This window comes from Lactuca sativa, chromosome 4 (assembly GCF_002870075.4).
Source record: "Lactuca sativa cultivar Salinas chromosome 4, Lsat_Salinas_v11, whole genome shotgun sequence".
NCBI lineage: Eukaryota > Viridiplantae > Streptophyta > Magnoliopsida > Asterales > Asteraceae > Lactuca > Lactuca sativa.
Window position 1 is genome coordinate 127,315,554 of NC_056626.2, and position 23,957 is coordinate 127,339,510.

The following is a 23,957-nucleotide window of genomic DNA, read 5'->3' on the forward strand; positions in this document are numbered from 1 at the left end:
AACTCGGAGGGTGTCTTCAGAACCACCCACTGCATCACCGCTTCAATCTTGGCCAGATCGACCAATATACCCTTCTGATTGATGATGTGCCCCAACAACTGCAACTCGCACAACCAGAACTTGCATTTGGAGAACCTGGTATAAAGCCTCTCCCTCCTTAGGGTCTCTAAAACCTCTCTCAAGTGATCCTCATGCTGTTCATTGGTCTTGGAATAGACCAAAATATCATCAATGAACACTATCACAAACCGATCCAACATCGGTCTTGACACTCTGTTAATGAGATCCATGAATGCCTCTGATGCGTTGGTGAGGCTGAATGGCATCGCCATAACCTCGTAATGATGACAATGAGTCCTGAAGGCCGTCTTCTGCATATCCTCATCTATGATCCTCATCTGATGATAACCTGACCGCAAATCAATCTTAGAGAACCAAGATGCACCCTGAAGCTGATCAAATAAATCATTGATCCTTGGGAGCGGATAACGGTTTTTCACTGTCCGCTTGTTTAAGTCTCAATGATTAATACACATTTGGTGTGAACCCCTCTTCTTCTTTATGAACATAATCGGTGCTCTCCATGGCAAACTACTCGGCCAGATAAACCACTTGTCTAGTAGCTCCTATAGCTGCTTAGACAACTCTTATATCTCCAGGGGGTGCTAAATGATACGGTGCTTTGGCTATCAGAGTCGCGGCGGGAACCAAATAAATCCGGAAATCAACCCGTCTAAGGGAAGATCCGAAGTTGACTGATGTGTCTGCCTGGCGTTATCGTCTCTAGGAACTTCATTCAGACTAAAAGCTTCAAATTCGGAGGCTAATTTGTTAAGAATTTGAAGGTAGTTCTAGTCTTCCACATTTAAGTGAATAGGATCCATTAAAGTGGTTAGTTATTAACAAAAAATTGACATATACCTGAAGATTCTTGATTTGAAGATCCTTGACGAGCTGTAACCCCATGATAATTGCTTCATACTTTGATTAACTGTTAGTTGTATTGAATTTATAATTAACTTCCTGGGTAGGATGCCCCCTATGGCGATTTTAGTATGATCGATGGGCTTGCTCCTCTAAAGTTGCGAGTTTCATCTAGGAAAATCATTTATTTTCCCATGCTTTCTTCTTTTTGGAGTTGTCGATTTTCCAATTCCGCTTCGGGTTGTAGATCATCACTAAAATTAGCCATAAAGTCTGCTAGTACGTATGAAAGTTTTGAGGATCCTCGCTCATATTTGATGTCATATGTGATGAGCTTTATTGACCACTTAGTTATTCTATCTAACATTTCTATGTTTCTCATGAAATTATGGTTTCAGGATCTGAGAGACTTTTAATTACATAACAAATAGGTTGTTGTTCGCCTTTATGATCCTTGGCCAAAACAACACTTATAGCATCTAAAGATAATGAAAGATGTAAGAGGAATGATTGCTCATTCGAAGATCCTTGGACATGACTCGCTTCTATTCCCCTATTGGTGACCATGTATTCGAGGAACTTACCTGATCTCATTCCAAAGTGGCATTCGGAAAGGTTCAGGTTCATGTTATATTCGTCTAGTATATTGAAGGCGTCTTCAAGATCCTTGAGGTGATCTTCATTTCTTTTGGATTTGACCACCAAGTCATCAGTGTGTACTTCCATGGTGTCCCCAGTTTGTCCTTGAACATATGATTCACCAATCTTTGGTATGTTGCACCTATCATGCCTTCGTGTTTCGATGCAAAGGTTTTCTTTCAGGAATGTAACTAAGTCCATTTCAATTCCTTATGGTATTGAGGATCCTATGAGTACTTTGGCGTCAGGATCCTCAAGGTCTAAGGGCCCTTCTTTTATATCTTGCTCATTTGCTTCCGGTACATATCGTTTCTCCAACTTTAATTGATATGCTTGCTTTAGTATAGAGGAAGGCGTTATTGAAATCTTGTTTCATTCTTTAGATTCCTGTTGATCAACGATGATATTCATTGTCCCTCAAGGGATAGGCATCTTGACACATTGGTGGTACATCGATGGAACCGCTTTCTTGTCACGGATCTAGGGCCTACCTAATATAACATTGTAGGAAGACAAAGCATTAATAACAAAAAAGCATTGCATAGAATTTACCCCTTCAATGTATACGGGTAGCTTGATATCTCTAGCTTCATCGTTGAATCCTATTAGTATTGAGGATCTATTGTTCATCTTGTTAAGAGCATCGAAGAGTGATGTTCAATGAGGATCTTCCGTTAACAAGGATCCTTATGATGAAGTGGTTGGCAATGTACAGTGTTATCACGAGTCCTTCATGGTGAGGATCCTGGATCTCGTCCCTGTCCGTCACGTTGAACGTGATTTCCTTTTCATTGCTAACCGAGGTATTCTTCCGTGGTCTATCCTCCTTTTCTATTTTATAAACCTTGGCATGTCTTTTAGCTTGAGAATAAGAAGTACCACAAATGTTAGATCCACCTGGGTTAATGTTAATTATCTCAGCGTTTGGGGGTGGAGATCCTGGTTTCTTCGGGATCTTATGATCATCCTGGTTGTTCTCCTTGGACTTTTCTTTCTTTCTTCTGAGGATCTCTTTAAGATGCCCTTTTCTAAGGAGGTAGCTGATCTCCTTTCTTAGGGCTATGCAATCCTCCACCATGTGATCAAAATCTTCGTGGTAAGCACACCATTTGGACTTGTCTTTCCAGCTGGTGGACTTGTTATTCTTATTTGGCCACCTTGCTTTGTCTCCGAGATCATCCATAGCATATATTAAACCTGAAACATCCACAGAAAAACAATAGTCAGTGATCTTAGGAGGCTCCTCCTCATCTCTTTCATCCTCAAGGGCATTAACCATGTGATGATCTGGTTTGGAATAGGGCTTCGATTTGTAGGATCTTTGGGATGAAGAATCGACATTCCTATTAGGATTTTGATATGAACTCAGGGAACTGGTCTTCCTCTGGATCTTCTTATATTCTTCCAGTCTGATGAACCTCAATGTTCTACTTTTGAATTCGTCCACTTCCCTGCATGGGGTCATTACGAGATCCTCATAAAAGGGAGGATCCTTCATTAAACCCATCCTGAAGGCTTCCACGGTAGTGGCCATGTCGATATTAGGAATATTCATCGCTTCCTTTCCAAACCTGCTTACAAAATCCCTAATGGATTTCTTAGGATCCTGGACTATTCAATAAAGGTCACTAGTGATCTTTTCGAATGTCTTGCTACAAGAAAATTGATTTTTAAAAAGATTAAGTAAATGGGGAAATGAAGTGATAGAGTAAGGAGTAACATTAAGAAGCCATTTTAAGGCTAATCCTGTGAGGGTGAAGCCGAAACTTTTTCACAAGCAGCTTCCTTCAAGTGTGAGGCAATGGGGATGATCTCCGTTCTTACCATGTATTATGCCATATGTTCTTCATGATACATAGTTCAATCGTGATGTATAGGTTGATCTACTCCATACATACTTAAGATCACATGCCTTAACTTTTAAAGTTTCTTGGCCATGACGGGGCTCATTCTTGTATCAAGGTCCATAGATATAGTATTAAAAGTATTATTATTCACGAAGTTACTAGGATCCTTGTTATTGGGAGTGATGAAGATTTCGTCGGGATCCTAGATCACATGGGCTTGCTCGTTGGGAGTTACACCCTAAGTGGGAGTAGGTGTTGGTGTTGAGGACCCTATCTCCTAGCGGTTTCTTGAGGATCCTATATCACAGTGATTTCCTGAGGATCCTACATCGTCGAAGTTCAGGATCTTGGATTTCAAGATCGAGGGTGCTTCTCCTTGGGGTTTATGTATCTCCTCCTAATTCATTCCATCTCCCTGAGTGTAGTCTTGTTTTCTTCCTGTTGTTGGTTCAGTTAATGCTTTACCATCTTCCCTATGGAGAAGAGTTCATTGAGACATAATAGGAGTATCCAGGAATCTCAAGGATCCTGGATTCACATGGCTGATCATCAGAGAGGTGTACTTTTTAAAGGTATCTGGGGTTTTCCTTTAACTAGGAGGTCCTTTTGGAGGTGGTGGAAGATTTTTTTGAGGAAATGGGAGGAATAGAGGGAGAAGATAAAGTTGGTTGTGTAGACATAATTTTTGAGAATTAAGAACACCACGGTCCCACGGATGGCGCCAAATTGTTTTGGTAAAAAATCGACAAAGTGGATATCAACCAAATTGCATGAGAGGTTGTGGTGTTGTAGGTGAAGTGATTAAACGAAATTAGAACAAGATTGCACAAGAGATTTACAAGGAAAGCCATTGAAACTTTTTAGGAACTCCGAAATAAAACCTTGGGAGGTGATAATCATCACTTGCCTTGTTTGATTTCATTGATTGAAGAAAGAATTACAGAGATAAGAATGATAATACGATTACAAATGGTAAAGTGATACTAAATGAGTAAGCTGTCAGAGAATTGTCTATGTTGTGTGTGTTTTACAGGTGTATTTATAGTCTAGATTAAGTAACTAAATGTCTGACATTTCCGGGATCCTGCTGAACTGATATTTAAAACGTGCTTTGACTTGGTATTTCCGGGTCTTAAGCCTGGTTGGACTGATTCTTTGTTGAGAATTGGTCTTCCCTTGACTACTTCTACACACACGTGTTAATTATGAACAAAATATAACTGTTATAAATATTAATACAACTAATAACGGTAATAGCCGCGATCCTGAGGTAGCTGAGGATCATGGATATTTGAGGATCCTGAATATCGTGAGGATCCTGGCCCTAATAGTATTTTCTAAGTTTAATGTTGAAAACAGCTCAACCAATGATTGACTTTATCAAGCACATTGAAGTGAGTTTGAAGAAAAAGGTTAGTAAGATCAAGAGTGATAATGGATCAGAGTTCAAGAACAAGGTTCTTGATTCGTTCTTAACTAACAAAGGAATTCCACATAATTTTTCCTCTCCTTACACACCTCAACAAAATGGTGTTGTCGAAAGGAGGAACCGGTCTCTTTACTAAGCAACAACAACAATGCTTACATATGCGAATCTTCCACAATATCTGTTGGGTCAAAAATATGGTTTATACTTTGCTTTTCTGAGAAATTGTATTTTTATGTATTGTTTAGCTGTTTACGGTCGGTGAGTGAGTTTACGGCCGTAAACCCGTTTACGGTCGTAAACCCTGTTTACGGTCCATGTTTTTCGTGTGTATATATATAGGAGTGAGGGGTGTGAGGAACAGATTGATGAACACCATAGGAGCTTAAGTGTGTGCATTTGAAGGTGTTCTAGAGAGAGAAACTAGAGAGAAGTTTTGTGTGTGTGAATCTTTGCATCCAGATCTTCATTCTAATCATATCATACATAGATTCATCATCTTCTTCTTCTTTTCCTTCTCTTCTATTTGGTCTGGCATCATCCATTTGATTGGGATTCCGCACCATCAAACGGATCTGATTGATACACAGACATTTTTGGGGACTTACAATTGGTATCAGAGCTTGGTTTGTATCACTCATCTTTGTCAGATCTGGAGCTGATTTGATCTTATTTTGGAAAGATTCTTACGTTTTTGGATAGATCTCGAAAAATTAGGGGGGGGGGGGGTTGTTCTTCGCATTTTTCGTAAAAATGAGTTTTTGATCGAGTTTTGGAGCAAAAAGGGTGAAAAAACGCTATTTTTCGTCAAGAACAACAATTTCTGAAGAGTTTACGGTCACCGGAGTTTGCTGCCTCGTCCTCGCATCAACAACTCTTTATTATAAAAAGAAAGGGGATTTAGAGGTGCCAAGGTTCGAACTCGGGACCTCCAACACTTCAAACCACGCGCCTTAACCAGTTGAGCTACAAGGGAACTTGTTAAAAAGTTTGATTGTTTAAACTTTATACACTTCTCAACAGCAGCAAGCCAAGCTTCGCATCAGAATATCGCCTCGTTCAACATCCTCGCACTAGGTCCTCGCCTTCGGACTTCGGACTAGCATCTCGCATTGGCTCGTGCCTCGGATCCTCGGCCTCGCTTCATCCTCGCACAGGAGCTGCAGTCGTCGTCTTCACACTTTAAAAAAAAAGTCACTTTAAAAAAAAATTCAGAAGCACTTTGGAGGAGCCTTGAATCGAACCCACAACCTTTGATTCATCAACCCGACGCTTTACCAACTCCACCAGCAACGACCTTGTTCTTTCCCTCTCAAATGTTAAACTTAACCACTCTTTGCCACTTCCTAGTTTCGCAAATTTTACACTTTATGCCCAAAAATCAATTTCTTTTATTTTTAAGCTCCATTTCAACCAAAAATTATAGTTTTTAAATTTTGATTTTTATTTTTGACTTTTTACTTAAATTTTTGACTTTTAAAATTTGACCTTTGACCTTAAGCTTTGACTTTCTCGTTTGACTTTTAAATTTTCAAATTTAGCTTTTCGGTTTGACTTTTGAGTTTGACTTTTTAAATTTGACTTTTAAGGTTCACTTTTGAGGTTTATAGTCAAAGGGCATTTTTAAATTTAAGTTTGACTTCTAGTTATATTTTTAATAGTTTTTGAAGTTTACGAGGGAATTGAAAACATGAAAGAGAGTCGTTAGGAGATGTTAAGACAAAATTTCAACATGTTCGATTATATCACTGGAGAAACCCTGGAAGCTCAGTTGCAACGATTTACTACACTCACTACTGAGATGAATATAGCTGTGATTTTCTTGTCCAAATCTGAGATAAACAAACAGCTATTGAATTCACTTCCGAAATCGTGGGATATGAACGTGGCTGTCATCAAGAAGACAAAAGATCTCAATCGTCTTAGTCTAGCTGATATAATTGAAGAAATTGACGCTTTGAAGTGTGGAAAAACAATGAGTTCCACAAACCTCCCGGTCAATGAAGTTTCATGTTCTCAATCATGTGAAGCTACGATTAAACTTCTTCGTGAACATAATGATTTATTAAAAAGAGAAGTCGAGGACCTGAAATATGAAGGATATCAACTCAGGAAAGGACAGAAACCCCTGAAGTCCTAGTTAGAAACAAAAATAAAGGATTTTAAGAGAATTCAGACAGAATATAGTGAAAAATGTGAACTTTATAACTATATTAAGAGACAACTTGATGCTGTAATCGAAGAACTTGACGCTTTGAAAACTAAGTGTGGAAAAACAGATGTTAGTTTCAAAAATTATACTGCGTCAAGTAAGACAGCCGAGTCCTTATTTGAAACCCAATTAAATTTCAAAGATAATCAAAACAAGGGTCTAGGGTATGATAGTGTTCCTCCACCTTTCAATCATAACTACACATCCATCCCTATGACACAGGAAGAAATTGACAGGGAGGCACATCTTCGATATGGCAAACCAGCTGGATTTGTGTGAGGAGGTATTTAAGTTGAAAATACTAATGCTTCTACTTTATGTGCAGGTAAAGTAGCAGAGGATGAGAACAAGGAGAACACCATTGAACAAACTAACATCTCCTTGAACTCTAAATCTGTTGCTTCGAACTCAACTGCTTCTGAACAACCTGCCATTGAGAAATACATGCCACCAATTCCAACGCAACAGAGTTCTTGTTGCAGTTGTGCTTGTGGGAACAATAAGAAACAAGGCAAAGATACGCCACCAGGGCCAGAAAGATACAACTTCACAGTGAAGAAAAAGACTTGTTTTCACTGTGGAACACCTAGACACATTGCCCGAAACTGTCCAAATCGCGCATACGTTCCCTACTACGCACAAGGATGGCAGAACGCGCCAAGAGGGAGATACTCCAAAAGATACCCCTCGAGATTAGGATCAGACATTGACAAATGGAATGCCAAGAAGGCCAAGAATTCAACTCCCAAGGCCAAGAATCAAACTCCAAAAGCCAATAATCTGAATCCCAAGGGCAAGAAGGGAATGTCGGCCAAGAAATCCAACCCAAGAGATGCTCCCGTGAAGCCAAAATCAAAGTCATCTCAACGGCTGACATCAAGATCAAAAGCAAGTACTGAGCCACCCATAGGATCGAAAAAGAAATGGGTTAAACCCAACTACAAATGGGTTCCAAAGGCTCACTCTCCCAAATCTTCTAATGATTCTAATATTTCTTCATCTTCTGTTTGTGATAAACAGGATATGTCATGGGAGAGAGTATCGTGCAAGGATGAAAAAGGTCAACCTAGTTTCAAAATGGACTGGGTTCCAAAGACTAACTGATCCCACTCTATGTTGGAGCAGCTACGGAGGCATATCATCAGACTTCGGTTTGTTGGTAGTGGTTGTTCCTGACACTTGATAGGGGACATCTCTCAACTGTACAACATTAAGACATTTGTTTGAGAGTATATGTCCTTTGCGGGAAAGGAAGAAAAGAAGAGATCACATGGGGTTAGTGCTTAATGACATGAAGAATTTTCAGATCTGTTTTGAGTTTACGCGTGCTGTTCTCAAACCTTCTGGATGCATATTCAATCGGTGACTTATGGTTTGAGTTTTCTTCTCTATACTCCTGAGTTTTTCTTAAGTTGATTCGCTTTAAAGACTAATTTTTGTTTTAGGATAGTTTAAATTTGCGCATTTACTTTCGTTTCTCTCCTATGCACAAATTTAGGGGGAGAAATAAAAACAAAACAAAAATTAGGAAATTTTCAAAAAAAAACATTAGAAAATCAGAAAATCAAAAATATGTTGGTTATGAAGTGTGCTTGAGGGAGATATTTTGGGAAGTGATATTATCAAGTGATAACAGGCAACCTGAGTTTGCGTAACGTACCCAAAGTTGAAGGGTCTTTGCTCTGGTTTGATGCGTCGGTAGGCACGAAAGATTCTAAATGGACTTGACTAGGCAGAGTTGAACTTAAGAAATTCTTAGTCTTGAAAAATCTTGACCTAGTTAGATCAGTTCAGCCTGACAATACGACGCTCGGATAGGTTGAGCAGGGAGATATATATGGGAAGCCACTTGTCACATTAAATGAACCCGTACTTGGAACCGTGTTTTAACTTTTCCTCGATGTGTGGATTCCGTCCTTAATTTCGGTTGGATGGGGTGACTGGTAAATTCCGATAAATTAGGTATGTAGAAAATTGTTTTCCTTCTTTCTGTCTGTTAGTCATATGTTGTCTCCTTTGCGTGACATCCAATCCGACCTGGTACACAACATATGCAACTTTATTTCTCTGCATGTTATATATATATATATATATATATATATATATATATATATATATATATATATATAAGAAATTCCTCTTATTTGTTAGCCATATGTTGTCTCCTTTGTGTGACTTCCAATCCGACCTGGTACACAGCATATGCAACCTTCTACTTCTCAACCCCTCTGAAACAATAAGTAATAGCAATATGAATCTGTCCTCTCTCTGAATGATTGTCTGCTCACCCGATGTAAGGAGTACTCTGGAAGTTCTTGATGGCTGGGGCATATCAGGAAGCGGGAAACATGTTCTGGTACAATTAAAATTGAACACTCAAAGATTGTCTATAGATCTCGCTGCTCAATTTAGGTGGACAACAATATCTCTGGTCGTCGTCAGCTGAATGGTCCTTAAGATATAGTATCTAGGAACTTAGGATCAGATATAATATCTAGGAACTTGAGTTCACCTTGTCTTGTATCAAATAGTATGTCATAAATAAGTCACAATTTTTCGTGTTTAAGTGGACAACAATACCGGCGATCGACTACACAAAGACATGAAGATAGAAGGTACCGACAAATGGATAAAGGCTGTCTAAAAACTTTGATCCCAAATCACTCTTAAAGTTAGATATCATTTTTATTTTTGTTAAATTTGTCATAGTTTCTTCTAATTTAAATATTAGGGGAGAATTAAAAATTAAAACTAATGAAAAAAGAAAGAAAAATTCAAAAATAAAAGAAAAATCAGAAAAATTAAAAATCCAAAAATAGTGTTATTTCTGTTTTATTTCTTGTTCAGAAAAATCAAAAATCCGAAAATATTTTTGTTTCTGTTTTAATTTGTGTGCTAAGTTTTCTTTTAGTTTTGTTTTGTCTTGAAAAGTGATTTCAGGTATAGATAAGACTCATGGAGTTTGTGTTGAAGATTTCTGAGCCAAAGCCTCATCCGTGAGCATCGAAGAATTCGCATTCGAAGGAGCAAGAAATGAAGATTATTCTTTCAACATTCAATCCTTCAACCCCAGAAGCAAGGTGAAGCTGCAATTGAAGATTATGTGACGGATTGCATTGAAGCCTCCTCAATTAGTCTGTTGCTATCTTTGTACCTGCTGAAGTGATCCAGAAGATTTGTTCTCTCTGAAGATTCTCAAGCTGAAAGCGCTATCTTTCAAGAATCAGTACATCAAGCCTCCTCACCCAATGTGTGTTCAATGCCAAATTCTGAAGAAAAGGCCAACTGCTCAAGCTGAAGTCATTCATTGAAGATTCATCAAGTTCATCTTGAAGTTGTGAAGAATTTGAAGATTAATGCTGAAGCCAAGTTCCCAGTGAAGATTAACAAGAAAAGCCAGCTACTTTTTAGGGGGAGCTTGTTGGGTCATTTAAGAAAAGAAAAGAAAGCTATAAACTAAGGGGGGGATTGTTGGGTCAAAAATATGGTTTATACTTTGCTTTTCTAAGAAATTGTATTTTTATGTATTGTTTAGCTGTTTACGGTTGGTGAGTGAGTTTACGGTCGTAAACCCTATTTACGGCCGTAAACCCTATTTACGGCCCATGTTTTCCGTGTGTATATATATAAGGGTGAGGGGTGTCAGGAAAAGCGGTGATGAACACTAGAGGAGCTTAAGTGTGTGCATTTGAAGGTGTTCTAGAGAGAGAAACTAGAGAGAAGTTTTGTGTGTGTGAATCTTTATATTCGGATCTTCATTCTAATCATATCATACATAGATTCATCATCTTCTTCTTCTTCTACTTCTCTTCTATTTGATCTGGCATCATCCATTTGATTGGGATTCCACACCATCAAACGGATCTGATTGATACACATGCATTTTTGGGGACTTACAATATCTTTGGGATGAAGCAGTTTCTACAACTTGTTTTACTCAAAAAGATCTTTTATTAAATTTCCAATCTTATTTACTATAGGAAAAATGTGAAAATGTTGCTAATCCATGAAATTACACTTTGCACCTTGTTAAGTCGTTAGTGGAGCGTGTGTGGTTAGCCGACACACTAATGTGAGACTGATAATTTGTGGTAAAGGGTAGCTTGATGTTAATCATAGATCAATGGAGCATGTGTGGTTAACCGACACATATATTAGGTGATTTGTAACATTGGGTGTACCAAGTTAATTTGCATGGTTAATCACACCTTGTTTGTGATCCTCGGCATCCCAGTCACAAACTTGAAGGGCACAATTAAGATTTAAACATGCCATTGAAAAGTTCAATGAATCTCAAAGATCTAGGAATTTCAAACCAATTAAAACTTAATAATCTATTTCATTTTCATGGTGGAAATTCGTAAATCATCATTTACCTACCTTCAAATATTTTACAATTGGATTAAGGCATCCCTCTTTGCAATTTTAGAATAATGTGTTGGGTCCTAGCCTTAATATTTCGTATTGGGTGTAATATTAAGGGTTATCATCTAACCTAAACTTTGTACTTCTTCCTTTTTAGATATCTGTCCCAAACAATGCTTCCAACCTAATCCCTTCAGGCTCTTTCTCCCTCATGAACCTATGTTGGAGGGTCATTTTTGATGGATCGAACTTCAATCACTGGATTCGTAACATCAGAATGGCTATTCGCTATGAGAAAAAAGAATATGTGCTTGATAAAGAGCTTAAGGAGATTGATGTAACCACTTCCACTCCATAACAAATCGTTGAACACGCTAATCATGAGAGGGATGCGACAAAGGTGTCGTGTCTAATGATTGCTACCATGACTGATGAGCTACAAAAGTCTTATGAGGACTATTTTCCTTTTGAAATGTATCAAGATTTGATGGAAAGATACCATCAAAGTGCTCGACAAGAGAGGTATTGTAACATCCGGATTCCCAGGTACGTTATTTATTCTTTATTTTGGAGATTTTGGAGGGACTCGGCGAGTTGATGCTTAGACTCGATGAGTAGAGTCGCGAATTCCATCCGGATTAATGACCAGACTCAACGAGTCGAGTAGTGGACTCGACGAGTCCCCGCTGTTTAATGAAGCCCTAATTCCCGAGGATTGAGACCTATTTAAAGGGGCTTATAGCCACCAATTGCGGCTACCAGACCCCTGAGTGAAACCCTAAGCGATCTAGAGCGTTAGTGAGGAAGAAGAGGCCATTTTTGATCCTTGTGTGGGTCTTTTTGCAAGAAGAAGGTGACCAAGGCAAGAAGGAGCTGAAGAGGGTGCTATTCGGTGGATTTCAGAGCCTAAGGACTTCATATTGAGGTATATATTCGATCCTTCTTCAGTTCTGGGTGTTAATCCTTGAGAGTTAGGGTTTCTAGCCCATTTAGAGTGTGAATGATGGTGCAATTGGTCCCTTCTTGTGTTGAAGCTTCAGATCTGGATCCAAAGAGGTCCAGAGACCTTAACTCCCTGATCTTTCTGAGGTGACATTGGGTAATATGAGCTTAGGGTGACATATTGAGGCCATTTCCTTAAATAGAGCCATTGGGTCTTTGCATGGGCATCAAGATTCAGACTTTACGTGTTTATATTGCTTAAGGAGGCCAGATCTATGGGTTAGAGGAACGGATCTGACCTCAGGAGGTCATTTGAGCTTGAGCATGGCATGAACTCGCCGAGTCCCAAGAACAGACTCAACGAGTAGGGCTAGGGTTTCCCATAGTTCACTCGGTGAGTAACTTGCCGATTTGGGGGAATGACTCGGTGAGTCAGAGGGAAATAGAGGATTGGAGTTTAAGGCGGAACTCGCCGAGTTCATAATAGGACTCGGCGAGTTGAGTCGGGGTGGCCCCGCGATTCATGCCAGGTGTAACCCGTCGAGCAGGGGAAAGACTCGACGTGTCATGCGAGACTAGAGGGACAGCGGACACGTGTAGACTCGCCAAGTCGCCCAAATGTACTCGGCGAGCTGGGTCAAAGTTTGACCGTTGACTTTTGTTGACTTTGAGGGTTTGGTCAACATTGGGGTCTTTGTGTCAAGAGAGGGGTAAAATGGTCTTTTACCCTTATGAGGGTGCCAAGAGAGGGTTGAGTCTAGTCTCGAGAGTTATATTTATGAGAGTATTTACTTTATGTGATTAGGCGGAGGCTAGACCATATTCCTACCGAGTCAGAGATTTACCGAGACATCTGAGGTGAGTCTTCTCACTATACTTTGCCTAGAGTGGTAATAGAGTTATGTGCTAGTGTACTATTGAGTTATGCGCCAGTGTATTTGTATGCTATTTATGTGTTATTGTGATATGTGATATGCATGATTCAGAGTTTCCAGAGATAGGACCAATGAGTCCATAGAGTTAGGGCTAGAGGGCCCACAGAGAGTTGGGACTGGAGGGTCCCACTGAGACACACTGAACAGAGGGTCAGCAGAGTTATAGCCTGGAGTGGCTAATATGTGTTAGAGTGGTATTTTGGGGAACTCACTAAGCTTTTATGCTTACAGTGTTATGGGTTATGTGTTTCAGGTACCAGTGATGATCGCGGGAAGGCGCCGACATGATCTGTACACACACCCGCAGAGCTTATTATGATTTGATCTTGGGATTTGTAATGAGATAACGTTGATACATTGTTTTCTTGAAAGTAATTATGAATGAATTTATATGGTTTTAAAAAGTGAAAAATTGTTTTAATTTTACGGCGTTACAGGTATGAGATCATTGCCTCCATGATCACAACCAAAATGAAGGATGGTGAACCCATCACGGCCCACTTGCAAAAGACGTAGAGATTCATGGACCACTTGCTTAAATTGAATGTCAATTTTGATTAAGAGTTGGCCATAGATATAATTCTACACTCTTTACCTTCTTGTTATGATAAGTTTTGTATGACCTGTCATATGAACACGGAGGAGGTCACTCTTAGCAAGCTTCAAGGCCTTTTAAGGACTGCAGAAAGCAACCTGAAAGGCAAATCAATTGTGTCTACTCCTACTACTACTTCTGCCCCTTTTCTGGCAATCGGACATGGGAAGGGAAAGAAGAGGAAGGCTCCCTCCAAGATCCGAAAGGGAAAGTCTCTTGATGGATCCTCTTCTAGTGGGACCAAAGCTGGTTCTGTTAATTCCTCTTCTAATCCGAAGGATGCAGAGTGCTTCCATTGTCATGAAAAAAGGCACTGGAAATGAAGTCGCCCCAGGTGCTTGCAAGAGATAAAGGATGGGAAGATCAAGCCCTCCTTTGCAGGTATTTACACTATTTTATCTAATAACTCATCACATGCTAATTCTTGGGTCCTTGATACAGGTTGTGGATTTCACATTTGTTCTGATTTGCAGGGACTAAAAAGAAGTAGGGATGTGGAAAACGGGAAGATAAACTTAATCATGGGAAATAGGAAAATGTCGCTTGTGAGCAAGATTTGAGATTATTCTTTATTGCTTAGTAATGATTTAAATTTAGATTTAATAATTGTTGTTACTCGGCCGATATGGCGAGAAATATTATTTCCTTTCATAGTTTGTACAAACAAGGTGTTACCTTTTCTTTCAATAATGAAGTTGGTACTAGTAATGCTTATTTTAATGGTGTATTTTATTTTGAAGCATTACCTTGCAATGGTGTATATGAAACTGTGAATGTTGTAGATAACCTAGGATATAAAGTGTTACACATTGATTCTTCCAATGATTTGGATAAGGCATGCTTGTGGCATTGTCGTCTAGGACATGTTAACAAGAAGCGCATAGCCCAACTCCAAAAGGATGGATTTTTGGAGTCTTTTGACTTAAAGTCAGATGACACCTGCGAATCTTGTTTACTTGGAAAGATGACCAAGTTACCCTTCACTGGTACTTGTGAAAGGGGTGAAGGTCTGTTGGATCTCATACACACTGATGTGTGTGGACCATTCAAAACCGCCACAAGGGATGCTAGTCGCTTCTATGTGACTTTTACTAATGATTACAACATATATGGCTATATCTACTAACTCAAGCATAAGTCAGAAACCTTTGAAAAGTTCAAAGAGTTTAAGCAAGAAGTGGAGAATCAATTGGACAGGAAGATAAAGATGTTGCGATCCGATCGACGAGGAGAGTATCTTAATATTGAGTTCCTTGACTATCTTAAGGAATGTGGAATTGTTTCACAATTGATGCCACCTAGGACACCACAACTTAATGGTGTGGCTGAGAGGCGTAATAGAACCTTTCTAGACATGGTTCATTCCATGATGAGTCGAACTACGTTATCTAGCTCATTCTGGGGGTATGCCTTAAAGACTGCTGCCCATATCCTTAATCTAGTCCCTACCAAAAAGGTTTCCAAAACACTTCACGAGATGTGGACATGGAAGGTAACCTCGTTAGACCACATCAAAGTTTGGGGTTGCGAGGCTTTCATAAGACACGAGACTCATGAAAAGCTCGAACCTCAGAGTGAGCAATGTATTTTCATCGGATACCTGCAGAAGTCCTTTGGATATATCTTCTATAGGCTGAGTGAAAATGTTGTCTTGGTTGCGAGGAGATGAGTCTTTCATGAGAGAGAGATCATATGCCAAGGGGACAGTGGGAGGCAAACTGAGCTTGAAGAGCTTCAAGAGTCAAGCGGTGAAGGAACCTCAAACACTAGCAATCAACTTGAGGAGGAAACTCCGATTGAGCCAATTGACGAGTCTATACCTCTCAGACGTTCTAGTAGAGTTAGTGTTCCACCTGTTTTATATGGTTCTCATATAACAGCTGAAGGTGATACATTTATCAGTGATACAACACTGGTAAATTTGGATGAACTTAATAACTACAGGGAAGCCATGGTAGGCCGTGAGTTTGTAAAATGGAAAGAGGCTATGGACAGCGAGATTTAGTCCATGTATGACAATCAAGTTTGGAACTTGTGGCATAAAAATTAACTTAAAATAACCACAAAATTACATGTGGCAAAATAAATAACAATATAACATATGACAAAGATTTTTATTTATTAGAGAGGATATGACGGTGACCGAGTTATATTACTGAAATTTAATCTTTATTCCTTTAAAAATAGAAAGAGATAATCATATCAATAAACTAAGGATGAAACTAAACTAAGTAAAAGTTTTGATTTTTATTGATTAATGATTTAACATTTAGATCCTTAAACCAAACTACTTCTATTTATTATAAAATTTGATATTGGTACTTTCACTTACACTAAAATTTCCAAACGAATGTTGTCTATTGGATTAAGTTTTCATTGCAAATTTGATTATGTTTTGAACTTGATCAATACGTGAGGTTTAAACATAATCAAGTTATACAGCCAAATATACATGTTCATGTATAACATGCCTATATTTAGCAATGAACATGTATATGTGGGTGGGTATACGGATAATATAATATGTTAAACAAATAAACACAAAAAGTACAATTCATTTGCTTAAATGTTCGTGTTATTTTATTTGTACGGTTAAACGTAAACAAATGTATATAAGCTAACCATTGTTTTTGTTCCTTGAACTCATTACAACTCTAGTATATATGTGAGAAGTAACCAATATAAACTGACATAGTTAAACTGGACGCTACGGGAGGCCGTGAGCACCGCAGGGTTAGGTTAGTGCCTACTCGCGTACTCCTGCGGTGACACCCCACCATGGTGCACAAGTTGTGGGGTGAGGTTTGGCGTGCGATATGAAAGCACAGAATGATAAGATGCATGATACCAAGTTACAATAGACAAAGTTGAAAAAATGGTCCATGCGGTATGTATTTTTTGGGGGTTTTTAGTCCAAACCCTGACTTTTTTGGATTCATGGTCCTTTTGAGCTAGTTTTGTTGTGTTTTTGGTCCCTTTGAATAGTGAAATAACTGTAATACCCTTGGGGTATTTATTTTCCATTTTTCTTTCATTTCTTCTTAAATCTAATACTAATTTATATATTTTAATAATTAAAAAAATAAGAAGGGGCCCACCTTCTCTCTCTCTCTCTCTCTCTCTCTCTCTCTCTCCTATGAAAAAGAAAGTGAAATTCCTCCACGCACTTCTTCTTCCCCAAATTTCTATGCTTTCTCTCACTACTACCAACGTTCCCCTTTTCCGACTGATCCATTCTCATTTTGTTCTTAAACATAAACACACACCCGATTTTACATAAAAACACACGCCATATGAACCAAAATGAAAATGAACACAAGAGATCTGAAAAACATGAACCCAAATGTTCAAGAACTCAAGAAGTCAGATTCGAGATGTTTGTTCTTCAAGGATTTTGTAGATTTTGACTTTGATCATATATAAAAACACATACATACAACAACCCTTTACATACATCGATCAAGCTTTATCCCCCAATAACCATTTACAGACATCGATCGTCGAAGTTTCACTTGGGTTTGGTTGTTAGACGGTCGTAGTCAACTGCGGGTTTGAGTTTGGTTTTCAGACGGAGTGTATGAAGGGGGAAGAGTTTGAGTCGTGATCTTATTGGTCATCAGAAACTGGGTCTGTTTGTGTTGATGGGTTGATGTCATTGCAGAGGGAGGTGTTAAGGCGTTTCTTGGTGGTGGTGGTGGTGGTTCTGTTTGTGTTGGGGATGGATGACACCATAGGAAATGTGGGGTAATCAAAATTGGGGTTTATCCTCATCGCCTCCCTAGTTTTCATCATCTACAACTCTGATTTTCCTCTCCAGCCTTTAATTTTTCTCTCCTATGATTAACTAGCTTAACCTCTCCAACCTCGGATTTCCTCTTCAATCCTTGACGCCTCCATCACCTTCATTATCTTCAACTTTGCCACCTCCTGCTTCACCGTACTCTAAAAATCACATATGCTCACCAAGCTCTTCATCTAAGAACAATGATCCATATGGTAGTGAAGAGATCTGGTATAACCTGTGTGTCAAAATTCTTGAAAGAGATAAGAGATGATTAATGTTATTGAGGCCATATCTGATCGATTTTTGTGTTTGTTTAGGTAAATGTTCTAAAGATTATACTGGAAAACTCTTGCAGGTTTGAACAATTTTAATGATTTTGGAATGGAATATGTATAGGAAAACATTTTGATGAAGATGATGTTGATACCCGAGTGAGTGAGAGAGAGAGAGAGAGAGATGTGGGCCCAAATTAATTAACTATTTTCTTTTTCCTTTAAATTAAAATGAAAAAATATAAAAAATATATCAGAAATGGCATTTTAGCCTATTCAGTTTTTTTTGAGAGACCAAAATCGCAAGCAAACATGGTCAAAAGAACCACGAAGCCAAAAAAGTCAGGGTTTGAACTAAAATCTCAAAAAAATATATACCAAGAGACCAGTTTTTGCAATTTTGTCGTTACAATATTAACCCTTCATATTTCCTTTTTACATTTAAAATTTATCTTTTATTTTGGTTTGAATTGTTTTTAACCTTCTCTTCATATATTATCATAAATACCTTAATATCCTAACCATAAGTACCATAATCCCCTAACCACAATTTCACGTCACATTGATTTTGATTATATAAAAGAATTTAATATTAAAAAGAAAAGAATTAAAAGGATCATGATCATATAGAAAAAAATATTGTAACTTGGTTTTAGTTATTGTTATGTTTTAATTTCGTTTCAATTCTAATATGTGATTTTTATTTTGAAGTAACGAAAATTTTTTGTTTTTATTAATTTTGTATTTAATAAGACATTTTTTTTATTAGTTTTATGCATTTCTTAAGTTATAGTATTTTAATTTATTTTTAAAAAAAATGAGGGGGAAAAGTAAAATATAGGGTTTAAGGAGTGTAGGAAGAGTGATGGAAAAATATGATAAACTCGTGAAGTAAAAATAAGGGGAGTGTGGGGAGTACATCCACCGATATTATGGGTATTGTCGTGCTCATGTTAAATAAGGAAATCTCTAGAAAAGCCTCAATATTTTATCTTAATTTTTGAAAAAGTGCAAAACTAAAATTTGTTTACAAAAATGTCTCAATTACCGGTAAAAGTGACGATTTGACCAACTTTTCCCGGTTTACCGGTTTCATTACTTATCCAGTTTTATTAAAGTCTCACTATTTTGCCATAATTTACGAATAAGTCCCAAATTATGGTAAAATAATGAGACTTTAATGAAAAAATGGTAAAATAATGAGACTTTAATAAAACCGAGTAAGTATTGAAACCGAGAGTCAAATCGTTATTTTTACCGGTAATTAAGACGTTTTCGTAAACAAATTTTAGTTTTGTACTTTTTTGTGAATTATGATGAAATATTATGGATTTTCCAAAAATTTCCCTATTTAATATCCGAATCATTTATAAAATAAAATGAAATAGACAAAAAAAACTTGTTAAGACAAGCAACATATTTTAACTCGTATAAATAGTACCACGAATGTAAACAAATATTCTTTTTAAATTAGGATAAAATGATATCTAATCTAATATAATAAATAAAAAAAAATATTTTTGTCAAATGTTATATTGAATATCACACATGTCATTTGATTTTTTGAATTATTTTTCTTATTTGTCATTTTCTTGTGTTTTTTATTTTCTTAAATATAAAATTCATATATATATATATATATATATATATATATATATATATATATATATATATATATATATATATATATATATATATATATATATATATATATAAAAGGTATATCATTCTTTTAAATTTCAGAATAAATGTTTTACAACTGTTTTTTTCTTTCTATTTCAAGTCTTCTAGAATTAAAACTTAAACAACTGCTATTACACATCTAATTGATTCTGTCATTTCAACTTTATATTAAACTTTTATTTTTAATAAATTCGTGTAATACATAAGTCTCGCACCTAGTACGATAATAAATATCAAAGACTCCTAATTATGGTCAATTTAGTCAAAAGAGGTTAGATTCATGTTATAATTTATGTCACACCATTCCGGAAAATGAAAATTACATTTTTGTGGATTTCTCATCGCATCTGAAATATGGCAATAGCCAACACCAACACGTATCACCTACTGTTAAAAAATAATACAATAATAAGAAAACACATATTGTTTTTCTTTATAATAAAATCATTCGATTTTCATGAAAGTTGAAACATTGCATTATAGTCTCATAGTTAGCTTTTTTGAACCAAAGGGCTTCTAGTCTAGCCTTATCAAGTGTTGTCATCCCTCATTGAGATTGATGGTTCAAGTCTCGTATGAGATATAGGTAAATTCAAGAATAATTTAGGATTAGATTAGATTTTTCATTCCGAAAAAGCTAGCTTCTGTGAAATGTGAATCTTATGACCCATATTTATTTATAATAACTATTATTCTTGTACAAAACTAAATATAATGTTTAACAATAAATATAATTTACATTTTTTTACTATGAGAAACTGAAAGATCACTATCAAATAAAATATTAATTAGAAATCATATTATTTAATTAGTATTTAATCACAAATTAATTTGGAATTAATTTTTGGATTAAAAGAACCGATTAAAAGTACAGAGGTTGTTTTGCAAATCATTGATAGTTGTGAAACTGGCTCTTGGACTCCTTAGATAAGAGTGGATGAAAAATTATAGGGTGACCCTATAAGATTTTCATCCAAGTCCTTCCAAGAGGAGTCCATGGGCTGCTTAGGCCTTAAGTAGAGATTAGGGTTTCCACCTGCAAACCCTAGCTTTGGGACTAAGCCACCTCATGTATAAAAGGGACCCAACCCTTTGGATTTTCGGCCTAAGACTTCTAACCCTAGAAGAACTGATTTTCTAAAGGCATTCCTTCCTCCCTCCTCTCATCCTCTTGCTAGTGGTGTTTGTAAGTCATTAGAGGTGTCACATTTGAGGCACAAAGCTTTCAAGAGTCAAGGATCTACAAGGTGTTCTTGTTAATGCTACATGACAAGTGAGGTAAACTTCTAAAACCTAATTATATGTAGATTTTGATTTATATATGCTAGATCTAGGGTTTTTGCTTTGGTATTCAATTTGCATGTTCAACTAGTGAAAAACTTAGATCAAAAGAAATTAGGGTTACATGAACACATAAAAGACCATGATGTTTTTTAGTTGAATTTGATGCATATGTGAATTGTCCAAAGGAGGAGGGAACAGATCGTCAATCTGTTCATCGAACTCGACGAATTCATGTATGGAACTCGATAAGTTGGCCCTACTCAACGAGTGCAGTGCCCATAACTCGACGAGTGTACTGCCCCGACTCGACGATTTGGCCCGTCAAATCCCTGAATTATTGATTTTCATATCTTGGTTTGATTAGGATAATTACCTTAATTCATTTTTATTGCTTAAAATTTGATTTTCTGAAAAGGTATATGTATATCCTTATCAAAATAAATGATTTGGTCAAATTTTAAGATAAAAACAAAATTAATTTGTTAGTTTAATTATTTAAAATTTGATCTAGTATTTTTGAATAGTTTTAAAAATACATCATATGGTTTTACAATTTAAAATTTAATTAAATAGTTTAATTTTGAAATCTTAAATTTAAAAACCTAGGTATTTTTAAAGTTTAAAATACACCATTATATTATTATAGAATTAAAAGTTTAATATATATATATATATATATATATATATATATATATATATATATATATATATATATATATATATATATATATATATATATAAAAGAAAAGTCAGTCGTACCGTTAGTAGACATCATTCACGAAGCTGGTCTATAAGGGATGTTTAAGGAAGCGGCCTATAAAATGACCACCATTAGGTATCCATTCTTACCCACCGCACTCTTGACTAGTGAAGGGTCGTTATCCGAACGGGCAGGATAGGATACTAAACTCTCATTAAAAGTATAATGAAATAAAGTAACTAAACCTTTTCTAAAATCTCATTCTTAGTTACTTTAGGAAAAATGTGAATTTGATGTTAATCCATGAAATTGTACATTGCACCTTATTGGTCATTAGTGGAGCGTGTGTGGTTAACCAACACACTAATATGGACTTATATTGTTAGAAATGGGTGTCTTGTAAATTATCATTGATCAATGGAGCATGTATGGTTTACCGGCACATTGATTAGATGATAAATGACATCAATAGTACCAAGCTAATTTGCATGCTTATTTACATCTCGTTTGTGATCCTCAGCATCCTAGTCACAAAGTGAAAGCATAATCAAGATTAAACATGCCATTGAATAGTTCAATGAATCTCAAAAGATCTAGGAGTTTCATTTAATTGAAACTGGTAATTGCTTACCTACCTAAAATAGATTCGAATATGATTACGATATCCCTCTTCAGAATTCGAATCGAAATATGGATCCTAGCCTTAATTTAAATTTGGGTTGATAATTAAGGATTAAATAAATCAACTAACTTGAATTTTCTCCTTTTAAAGATGTCAAGTTCAGACCACTATGGTCTTCCTAATCCTTCTAAAAATAGTTTTCTTCTCAATCTGAAGATGATCTTCCATAAGTTAATCAAGGTGAAAGATTCTTCCCTTCTTCAAATGGTGGAACTGGAAATCATACTTCTCCAACTCTTCCTCCACCACCTCCATTAATTCTCCCCGACCCACGTTTTCGTCAAATTGAAAAGTTCAAGGTTACTCAAGCCCTGTTGGCATACAAACACCTAGATGGAAATGCTATGTGTGCACATGTTCTAAACATGAAGTCGCACATTGACAGATTAGGAATGTTGGGTGTCATTTTCCCAAAGGAGCTAGCTGTTGACTTGGTTCTTCACTCGCTTCCTGAGTCATATAGTCAGTTTGTCAAGGAGTACTATATGACTGACAACAAAATGACCCTTATTGATCTGACATATTTGCTAATTGTTGCTGAAGCAGAAATGCGAAAGTGTAATGGTCAAGAAAATGTGTTTGAAGGATCAATCTCCCAAATTTCCATGGACCTTAACAATGGCAACATTGGTAGTCTAGAAAAGGTTTCTCTTCCCAATGGAAAGGGATCGGCCAAGCTCAAACTATTTGACCATATGGTAAAGAGAAAGGCTAATTCTAAGATATTCCCATGTACCATTCCTGAAGAGTCTATATATTTCTATTGTCAATTGAAGGGAAATTGGATGCGAAGCTACCCAGACTACCTAAATGATATTAGAGATAGTAAAGTCAAGTTGTATGACTCTACTTCAGGTACATCCACTATCTAACTCTATTAAGTTCCCATTCATAGATTCTTATTACAAGATGTGATAATCACATTTTGATGTTTTGCAGAACCTGAGAGAAAGAAGGAAGCTTTAGAAGAAGTAAGCTAATTCTAATCATGAGAGATGGATTTCAATCACATGGTTCGATGATCAGAATTTGAAGCTGCTGCTTAGGAGTTATGATAGATTGATAGATTTCTTAAGAAATATGTAGAAACATAGTTCTCATATATATATATATATATATATATATATATATATATATATATATATATATATATATATATATATATATATATTGCATTGTAAGGACAATTTTTCCGTACATTATCAATAAAGTAAATTTTGCGTTTTATCTTATTTACTTTATGTTTCCTTGCAATGGTATTTATAAAAATTGGAGGTTATATTTCCATTATTAGCAATGTTAAATATGGAATTGATTCTTTGTTATATCATTTATGGTAATGTCATAATTGACCAAGTGAAAAGGAATTCTCATCACCCAAGTTTCAGTTGGATAGAAACTTGGAGTCATGCAATTTGAATTGTGTGATGCATGAGAATCTTGATCTTTGGAAAATAAGACTAATTCCTTGCTCACATGTTTGTATGAGACAAGTGAAGGACTAAAGGATCTAGTACAAATTTATGTGGACTGGTCGGATCCACCACAAAAGGGACGATAATTTTATTCGTCATGATTTACTGATGATTCAGTAAATATGGTTATACTTATAAGATTAAGTGTACTTCTGATTCATTGAAAGGTTTCAAAGAATGGCAGAACGAATA

General features: G+C 36.5%; 1 protein-coding gene across 1 annotated transcript; it reads right to left on the bottom strand.

Annotated features, from left to right (window-relative positions):
* Window positions 1-2,197: 2,197 nt before the first annotated feature.
* Window positions 2,198-3,097, bottom strand: LOC111891666 (uncharacterized). Its single transcript, XM_023887725.1, has one exon. It carries the CDS (start codon window positions 3,095-3,097, stop codon window positions 2,198-2,200), a length of 900 nt encoding a protein of 299 aa, XP_023743493.1.
* Between the last annotated feature and the right edge of the window lie 20,860 nt (window positions 3,098-23,957).